This window comes from Trachurus japonicus, chromosome 20 (assembly GCF_045865225.1).
Source record: "Trachurus japonicus isolate A0001 chromosome 20, Traja_1.0".
In the NCBI taxonomy this organism is placed as follows: Eukaryota; Metazoa; Chordata; class Actinopteri; order Carangiformes; family Carangidae; genus Trachurus; species Trachurus japonicus.
In genome coordinates, this window is record NC_140926.1 from 16,065,220 (window position 1) to 16,075,292 (window position 10,073).

General features: G+C 40.0%; 2 protein-coding genes and 1 long non-coding RNA gene across 5 annotated transcripts; all 3 read right to left on the reverse strand.

Annotated features, from left to right (window-relative positions):
* Positions 1–239: 239 nt before the first annotated feature.
* Positions 240–3,786, reverse strand: LOC146966710 (multiple C2 and transmembrane domain-containing protein 2-like). Of its 3 annotated transcripts, none has more exons than XM_085763611.1 (2): positions 3,567–3,759; positions 240–885 (listed from the first exon to the last, which is right to left on the reverse strand). In XM_085763611.1, exons 1-2 carry the CDS (start codon positions 3,714–3,716, stop codon positions 604–606), a joined length of 432 nt encoding a protein of 143 aa, XP_085619737.1. In that variant the 5' UTR covers positions 3,717–3,759; the 3' UTR covers positions 240–603. The 3 variants fall into 3 exon arrangements, 2 of the variants coding, with proteins under 2 accessions (XP_085619737.1, XP_085619736.1); XM_085763610.1 differs by lacking the exon at positions 3,567–3,759 and adding an exon at positions 1,018–1,218 and having other exon boundaries at positions 293–885; XR_015034524.1 differs by lacking the exon at positions 240–885 and adding an exon at positions 2,911–3,409 and having other exon boundaries at positions 3,567–3,786.
* Positions 3,787–6,320: 2,534 nt separating this feature from the next.
* LOC146966711 (uncharacterized) lies at positions 6,321–7,190 on the reverse strand. The gene is made up of 2 exons (XR_015034509.1): positions 6,977–7,190; positions 6,321–6,819 (listed from the first exon to the last, which is right to left on the reverse strand). It is a non-coding gene; the product is annotated as an uncharacterized LOC146966711 (long non-coding RNA).
* A 2,043-nt stretch (positions 7,191–9,233) lies between these two features.
* LOC146966712 (protein unc-13 homolog B-like) lies at positions 9,234–10,067 on the reverse strand. The gene is made up of 2 exons (XM_085763409.1): positions 9,899–10,067; positions 9,234–9,755 (listed from the first exon to the last, which is right to left on the reverse strand). Exons 1-2 carry the CDS (start codon positions 10,049–10,051, stop codon positions 9,486–9,488), a joined length of 423 nt encoding a protein of 140 aa, XP_085619535.1. The 5' UTR covers positions 10,052–10,067; the 3' UTR covers positions 9,234–9,485.
* Between the last annotated feature and the right edge of the window lie 6 nt (positions 10,068–10,073).

Sequence of the window (10,073 nt, forward strand, 5' to 3'; positions counted from 1 at the left end):
TTCCTGCAGAACCTTCTTGTGAACTCACGTGGATTTTGAATGACTGACAACCAAAAAACTGGAGTTCACAGAAAACTTATTACAGCTGCCAAATGGTGTTATTTGTGTCCTGGTTTGATCAGGCTGTAATAGGATGGACTTTGGAATTTGACTTTTGTGATGTTTGGTTGTATTTCTCAATAGACCCTGGCTGCTGCTGAATGCTGATTCTAAGTAAACTCTGACGATCCCAGATTGAGTTTCAAGGGGAACTCACCAAACAAGCCCCCTTTAAGAAAAGGGACACTGTTTCTCTCAAAGGATACAGAGATGTTAAAAGACACTTTTGCTTTTGGAGTAACCACAACCTTATCATATCATCATTCTTTCTAACTAATTTCTATTACTATAATAATGTTGTAGACTACAGCTGACAATTGCTAAAACTGCAGCAACAACAAGAAAATGGTGTTTCTGAATCCTTTCATTTCTGTTAGATGTGTTTATTTTTTATGATTTAGTGAAGACTTTTTTTTCACCTGAATGATGGTGATGGATGTGTAAAAAACACCTTCTTCATCTGAGCCACCAATCATTTCAAAGACAAAGTGTCTTTTCTTCACCTTACATTCCAAGGCACTTGTAAAAGACTTTGACGCGACCGCCGTGCACCACAACACAATCTATAGAGCTATAATTGTCCTCGTCATAGCTGTGTTCCTGACTTAGTTTTTCCACGCAGGTTCCCAGGTGGTCATCGCCACCACGAATACCACTGTCTGCCTCCCAGACGTCGATCCTTAGCAGGTTACTGCTGGCACTTTTGAACTGGAACTTCTCCCACCAGACTGGGTTGGCGTCTTTACTAATGGTCCTGGTTGTGTTGATCTGATCTCCAATTGACACCTGTTGAATCAAATTAAAGAAATGTTATTGATGCCCTCATAAACACCATTGATCTCTGTGCAAGATTCACCATTTAATAATCTTATACAATTGTTTTACAACGAATAAAGAAAAGGAGAGGCGACAACTCACCTTAACATAGGGATCAGGGTGCTCCCATCCGTCTCCTGTGAGATCTTGGCCATTTGCCACCAACACTTCCACAGTTGTACCAGCACAACCTGCAGATACAGCCTGAGCTGTCAGAACCACCAGCAGGGAAGCAAACACAGCGAGCTTCATCTTTGGTCCTTTCTTCACCCCAAGAGAGACAAAATTCTCCTAGTTGAAATGTCAGACAGTGTTTTAATGTTTGCATGAGTCAAGGGCGTGGCTTTGGATTAAATATTGGTGCGGGGAGGCACAGATCTCTGCCCATTTAAGGATTTTTTTAAGCAAAACAAGTCTGCATGTGTCCTAGTGCGGGGGCTGAGTGCAAAAATCATTAACTGTGATAAAAGGGCAGCACTAATTTAACTCTTTATTTTGGCATCCCCATATTTGTAACAGTACTAAAAGGTATTTCAGTCATTTTCCACCAGTATTCTTATTGCATTTTATTTGGTTGTTAATCAAGTTTGGTAGTTAACCTGTTTATTCTGACAGGACTAATGCCTATTACTTTGTTTCTCATATCACCACTTGCAACCGTGGAGCTTTTTCTTACAATGCACATTGATGATTCAGGCAGCTGGGCAATGAAAAGGGTAACAGTAAGCCTGACTATCAGCAGCGCCACATTAACAATATCATTAGTAGTAATAGAAATCTAGTCAGATAGAAGGAGAGATGAGGAGCTGTGTTGCTTTGGAAGAAAACCAGTGTGTCTCTATTGCCTGTCAATGCTTCACAAGGCTCATCATCAGCAAGTCTCTAACATTGTTTCTCTACCATTTGGTGCTGAACGAGAAGAGCAGAGTGGATTTATCAGAACTTTGGTCGAACAGCTGCCGGCTGTAGCTGGAAAGAGTAAATATGAGGTGAGAGCTAAAACGCTGTGTGGCTGCAGAGTTGGGTCACAACTGTCTCTGGGTTCATCCCAACAAGTGCTACTGTTCACATTACACAGCAATTCAGTATATTGTTAAAATGAAATACTAGTTACTGCACTTAAACCTCACTTCACTCACAATTCAGATGCTTCTTCATGTTACTCCCATGTTTTCTTGCATGTATGATGGTTTTCTGTTTGTATATTTTTACACATTTTTGCAATCCACATAACATGCAGGCATGAACTCAATGGTTGGATGACCACTAGATGCACAGCTTTAGGATAATCTGTTTTACCAATGCACGGATCAAGTATTTTTTATTCACAATGTTGCCTATACCCCTGGATGACTGGATCAGGAAGTATCATCATGGTAGGCTATATGTTCCTGCAGAACCTTCTTGTTAACTCATGTGGATTTTGAGTGACTGACAACCAAAAACTGGAGTTTACGGGAAACATATTGCAGCTGCCAAATGGTGTTATCTGTGTCCTGATTTGATCAGGCTGTAATAGGATGGACTTTGGATGTTGACTTTTGTGATATTTGGTTGTATTTCTCAATAGACCCTGGCTGCTGCTGAATGCTGATTCTGAGTAGTGGTCAACTGAGAAAACTCTGACAATCCCAGATTGAGTTTCAAGGGGAACTCAATGTGCCCCCTTTGAGAAAAGTCAAATGGTACAGAGATGTTAGAGTCTATATGGTGGGGAAAAGACACACATTTTGCTTTGAGTAACCACATCCTTATCGTATCATCATTCTTTCTAACTAATTTCTATTAGGCTACATAATGTTGTAGTAGCCTACAGCTGATAATTGCTAAAGCCGCAACAAAAAAATAGTGCAGCTTATTCAGGTAATTGATCTTGCCTTGCTCCACTGTTCAACTCAGGAAACATGAACCATATTGATATCCTCCCTGTTTCCCTAAAGCCTTTAATTTCTCTTAGATGTGTTAAACAAACATGAATACAAAACTTCACAAAGATTATTTGTTTTCTTAATTTTATTGATCACTTAGCCATTTCATTTAACATTTCGTTTTATCCTTTAGTGAAGTTAATGTGATAATGTAGAAAAAACAATTGAAGAGTTCCAGTTTGAACATTATACAGAGCAAAAACTCACAATTTTCATTCACATAAATGATTATTAAAACATCATCTTCTTCATCTGAGGAGCCACCACTCATGTGTCTTTTCTTCACCTCACATTCAAGGACATTTGTACAAGACCCTGACGCCACCATACACCAAACTGCAGTTTATAGTGCAATAACGGTCGCTGCCACAGCCCTCTTCCGTACCTAGTCTTTCCTCACAGCTTCCTAGGTGGTCATCACCACCAAAAAGAAAACTGTCTTTCTCCCAGACGTCAATTGTTAGCAGGTTATCGCTGACACTTCTGACCTTGAACGTCTCATTCCAGACTGGGTTGGCGTTGTCTTTAATGGTGCTGGTTCTGTGGGTCTTATCTCCAATGGACACCTGTTAAATCAAATTAAAGAAATGTTAATGATGCCCTCACAAACACCATTGATCCCTGTGCAAAATTCACTATAATGTTCATATACAACTGACCAAATGGAGCTAGTTTTACAACACACAGAAATAAGAAAAGGAGCACTCCGGGGCGATGACTCACCTTAACATAGGGATCAGGGTACCCTAGTCCATCCCCTGTGAGATCATGGCCATTTGCCACCAACACTTCCACGGTTTTACCAACACAGTCTGCAGATACAGCCTGAGCTGTCAGAACCACCAGCAGAGAAGCAAACACAGCGAGCTTCATCTTTGGTCCTTTCTTCACCCCGAGAGAGACAAAGATGCTCCTAGTTGAAATGTCAGTCCGTTTTAATATGTTTGCAGTCAAGGGCGTATCTTTGGGTTCAAAAATGTTGTTGGTGGTGGTGGGGGGTGGGGGTTAAGATCTTTGCAATGCCCATATAAGGATTGTTTAAAGCAAAACAAGGCCACATGTGTCCTAGCGCAGGGTATGGGTGCAAAATCATTAACTTTGATAAAAGGACAAGGCTGATTTAACTCTTTATACAACCCCTTGCAAAAAGTATGGAATCACCACTCTTGGATGGTGTTCATTTAGTTGTTTAATTTTGTAGAAAAATGGAAAATCACAGACATGCCACAAAACAATTTTCATTCAAATTGCCAACCTTCTGGCTTTAGGAAACACACACAAAAAAAAGCAAGAAAGAAATTGTTGTAGTCAGTCACATTTTTTTTTTTAGATTAAGAGGAAAAAAGTATGGAATCACTAAATTCTGAGGAAAATATTATGGAATCACACTGGTAGCGTCAAGATAGAAAACTTAAAGCAATATGTTTTGAAAACAGAAAATCATAAGATAACAAATGAGGAACAAATGGGTGGAAACTGGAGTCAACGTCTGTGACCGAACAGTAAGAAACTGCCTAAAGGGAATGGGATTTACATACAGAAAAGACAAACGAAGGCCATCATTAACACCTAAACAGAAAAAAACAAGGTTACAGTGGGCTAATGAAAAGCAATCATGGACTGTGGATGACTGGATGAAAGAGATATTTATTTGCCCTTTTTCTACAAAATTAAAGCAGTACTAAAGAACTTTCAGTTTTGGTTGAGTTTGGCGGCGCCTGTGGACCAAAGCGGTAGTGTTTTGCCTGAAGGAAGACTCCATTTCCCATGAACACTAGCGTGAAGCACTGTAAATATCCTGCATTAAAATTAACAGAAGACATCAAAACTAAGTTTTTGTTTCCAGTGGATCATTTCAAAGTGAAAACACAAACATAATCCATTGCTAAAGTGCCGTTTTGCCTGTTCCCTCCTTGTTGTGACTCACAAAAGTGAAAGTGAAAGTAAAGTGAGAGCCGGGTTCCTACCATGCTCCTCAAAGCTGCTTAGTGCCAGAGAAAGAGATACAGACCCCCTCAGGCCACGACAGAGGTGTCATTCAACTTGTTGTAAGTCAATGTATCATCACAAAAGTTATGAAAATATTTTATGAAGGTTGAAAAGTTACTTAGTGCTGGTTTAAACAACTAAATGAACACCCACAGTTCAGTTAATGTGACCCAGATAATGGACCTGGGTTTAGCTATCACATGAAGCAAGATTCACAAAACACACACCACAGCAAGGGTCTTGGTGTGAGCAGTCACATATCCCACCATCATGATTTGCAATAACATTTTGCAGTTTTGGTGACTATCAGCAGTGCCACATTAAGAATAGCATTTAGAAATCTAGTCAGATGGAAGGAGAGATGAGCTGTGTTGCTTTAGATTGAAAGAAATCAGTGTGTCTCTGTTGCCTGGCAATGCTTCACAAGGCTCATCATCAGCAAGTCTCTAACATTGTTTCTCTTCTTTCCTTTCTTCACATTGTTTCTCTACCATTTGGTGCTGATATGAACAAGAAGAGCAGAGTGGATTAATCAGAGTTTTGGCTAAACAGCTGCTGGCTGTAGCTGGAGACTTCACAGCAATTTAGTCTGTTATGAAATACTGGTTACTGCACTTACACTTCACATCACTCACAATTCAGATGCTTCTTCGTGTTACTCCCATGTTTTCTTGCAGGTGTGATGGTTTTCTGTCTGTATATACATTTTTACAATCCACATAACATGCAGGCATGAACTCAGTGGTTGGATGACCACTAGATGCACAGCTTTAAGCTCTGGATATTCTGTTTTACCAATGCACAGATGGAGTATCTTTTGGCAATCACCCCGGATGACTTGATCAGGAAGTATAATTCCCAGTATCATCATGGTATACTGTATGTTCCTGCAGAACCTTCTTGTTAACTCACATGGATTTTGAGTGACTGACAACCAAAAACTGGAGTTTACGGGAAACATATTGCAGCTGCCAAATGGTGTTATCTGTGTCCTGGTTTGATCAGGCTGTAATAGGATGGACTTTGGATGTTGACTTTTGTGATATTTGGTTGTATTTCTCAATAGACCCTGGCTGCTGCTGAATGCTGATTCTGAGTAGTGGTCAACTGAGAAAACTCTGACAATCCCAGATTGAGTTTCAAGGGGAACTCAATGTGCCCCCTTTGAGAAAAGTCAAATGGTACAGAGATGTTAGAGTCTATATGGTGGGGAAAAGACACACATTTTGCTTTTAGAGTAACCACAGCCTTATCGTATCATCATTCTTTCTAACTAATTTCTATTACATAATGTTGTAGTAGCCTACAGCTGATAATTGCTAAAGCCGCAACAAAAAAATAGTGCAGCTTATTCAGGTAATTGATCTTGCCTTGCTCCACTGTTCAACTCAGGAAACATGAACCATATTGATATCCTCCCTGTTTCCCTAAAGCCTTTAATTTCTCTTAGATGTGTTAAACAAACATGAATACAAAACTTCACAAAGATTATTTGTTTTCTTAATTTTATTGATCACTTAGCCATTTCATTTAACATTTCGTTTTATCCTTTAGTGAAGTTAATGTGATAATGTAGAAAAAACAATTGAAGAGTTCCAGTTTGAACATTATACAGAGCAAAAACTCACAATTTTCATTCACATAAATGATTATTAAAACATCATCTTCTTCATCTGAGGAGCCACCACTCATGTGTCTTTTCTTCACCTCACATTCAAAGACATTTATACAAGACCCTGACGCCACCATACACCAAACTGCAGTCTATAGTGCAATAACGGTCGCTGCCACAGCCCTCTTCCGTACCTAGTCTTTCCTCACAGCTTCCTAGGTGGTCATCACCACCAAAAAGAAAACTATCTTCCTCAGAGACGTCGATTATTAGCAGGTTATCGCTGACACTTCTGACCTTGAACGCCTCATTCCAGATTGGGTTGGCGTTGTCATTAATGGTGCTGGTTCTGTGGGTCTTGTCTCCAATGGACACCTGTTAAATCAAAGGAAAGAAATGTTAATGATGCCCTCACAAACACCATTGATCCCTGTGCAAAATTCACTATAATGTTCATATACAACTGACCAAATGGAGCTAGTTTTACAACACACAGAAATAAGAAAAGGAGCACTCCGGGGCGATGACTCACCTTAACATAGGGATCAGGGTACCCTAGTCCATCCCCTGTGAGATCATGGCCATTTGCCACCAACACTTCCACGGTTTTACCAACACAGTCTGCAGATACAGCCTGAGCTGTCAGAACCACCAGCAGAGAAGCAAACACAGCGAGCTTCATCTTTGGTCCTTTCTTCACCCCGAGAGAGACAAAGATGCTCCTAGTTGAAATGTCAGTCCGTTTTAATATGTTTGCAGTCAAGGGCGTATCTTTGGGTTCAAAAATGTTGTTGGTGGTGGTGGGGGGTGGGGGTTAAGATCTTTGCAATGCCCATATAAGGATTGTTTAAAGCAAAACAAGGCCGCATGTGTCCTAGCGCAGGGTATGGGTGCAAAATCATTAACTTTGATAAAAGGACAAGGCTGATTTAACTCTTTATACAACCCCTTGCAAAAAGTATGGAATCACCACTCTTGGATGGTGTTCATTTAGTTGTTTAATTTTGTAGAAAAAGGGCAAATCACAGACATGCCACAAAACAATTTTCATTCAAATTGCCAACCTTCTGGCTTTAGGAAACACACACAAAAAAAAGCAAGAAAGAAATTGTTGTAGTCAGTCACATTTTTTTTTTTTTTAGATTAAGAGGAAAAAAGTATGGAATCGCTCAATTCTGAGGAAAATATTATGGAATCACACTGGTAGCGTCAAGATAGAAAACTTAAAGCAATATGTTTTGAAAACAGAAAATCATAAGATAACAAATGAGGAACAAATGGGTGGAAACTGGAGTCAACGTCTGTGACCGAACAGTAAGAAACTGCCTAAAGGGAATGGGATTTACATACAGAAACGACAAACGAAGGCCATCATTAACACCTAAACAGAAAAAAACAAGGTTACAGTGGGCTAATGAAAAGCAATCATGGACTGTGGATGACTGGATGAAAGTGATATTTATTTGCCCTTTTTCTACAAAATTAAACAACTAAATGAACACCCACAGTTCAGTTAGTGACCCAGATAATGGACCTGGGTTTAGCTATCACATGAAGCAAGATTCACAAAACACACACCACAGCAAGGGTCTTGGTGTGAGCAGTCACATATCCCACCATCATGATTTGCAATAACATTTTGCAGTTTTGGTGACTATCAGCAGTGCCACATTAAGAATAGCATTTAGAAATCTAGTCAGATGGAAGGAGAGATGAGCTGTGTTGCTTTAGATTGAAAGAAATCAGTGTGTCTCTATTGCCTGGCAATGCTTCACAAGGCTCATCATCAGCAAGTCTCTAACATTGTTTCTCTTCTTTCCTTTCTTCACATTGTTTCTCTACCATTTGGTGCTGATATGAACAAGAAGAGCAGAGTGGATTAATCAGAGTTTTGGCTAAACAGCTGCTGGCTGTAGCTGGAGACTTCACAGCAATTTAGTCTGTTATGAAATACTGGTTACTGCACTTACACTTCACATCACTCACAATTCAGATGCTTCTTCGTGTTACTCCCATGTTTTCTTGCAGGTGTGATGGTTTTCTGTCTGTATATACATTTTTGCAATCCACATAACATGCAGGCATGAACTCAGTGGTTGGATGACCACTAGACGCACAGCTTTAGGATAATCTGTTTTACCAATGCACAGATGGAGTATCTTTTGGCAATCACCCCGGATGACTTGATCAGGAAGTATAATTCCCAGTATCATCATGGTATACTGTATGTTCCTGCAGAACCTTCTTGTTAACTCACATGGATTTTGAGTGACTGACAACCAAAAACTGGAGTTTACGGGAAACATATTGCAGCTGCCAAATGGTGTTATCTGTGTCCTGATTTGATCAGGCTGTAATAGGATGGACTTTGGATTTTGACTTTTGTGATATTTGGTTGTATTTCTCAATAGACCCTGGCTGCTGCTGAATGCTGATTCTGAGTAGTGGTCAACTGAGAAAACTCTGACAATCCCAGATTGAGTTTCAAGGGGAACTCACCAAACGTGCCCCCTTTAAGAAAAGGGACACTGTGTCTAAATGGTACAGAGATGTTAGAGTCTATAGAAAAGATACACATTTTGCTTTTGGAGTAATAGAAACCTTATCATATCATCATTCATTCTAACTAATTTCTATTGTAGTACAGCTAAAACCGCAACAACAAAAAATAATGCAGCTTATTAGGTATAAGAAACATGAACCATATTGATATCCTCCCTGTTTCTGTAAAGCCTTTAATTTATGTTAGATGTGTTTAACAAACATGAATACAAGACACCACAAGAGGATTGTTTTCTTAATTTTATTGATCATTTAGGCATCTCATTCAAAATGTGTTTGTGTTATCCTTTGGTGAAGTTAATGTGATTGTGCAGAAAGCACAAATTAAGAGCTGCAGTTCGAACATTATGCAAAACCCCACAATTGTCATTCAGGTAAATGATGGTGATAGACGTGGAAAACAATCCTCTTCATCTGAGGAGTTGTGTTCTTCTGCCACCTTATTTCTTCTCCTCACACTGTAGCCTACTCCTTAATTTTCAAGGGAGACACTTGTAAAAGACTTTGACGCGACCGCCGTACACCACAACACATTCTATAGAGCTGTAACTGCTCTCGCTGGTAGGGTGGAGTGCTTCCACGCAGATTCCCAGGTGGTCATCTTCACCACGAGAACCAGTGTCGCGCTCCCAGACATCAATTTTTAGGAGGTCAGTTTTGACATTTTCAAACGTGAATGTCTGCCACCAGACTGGGTTGCGATTGTTCCGAGCGACTTCGGTTATGTGGGTCCTATCTCCAATTGACACCTGTTTAATCAAATTTAAAAAATGTTAATGATGCCCATCATGTCCTCACAAATACCAGTGATGTCCATATAGCTTACAACTGACACCATGCTGGTTTTACAACACACAGGAAAGAAAAGGAACACACCAAGGCAACAACTCACCTTAACATAGGGATCAGGGTCCACCACTGCTCCATCTCCTGTGAGATCTTGGCCGTTTGCCACTAACACTTCCACGGTTTTACCAATGCATGAAGCAGATGCAGCCTGAGCTGTCACAACCACCAGCAGGGAAGCAAACACAGCAAGCTTCATTTTTGGTCCTTTCTTCACCCCG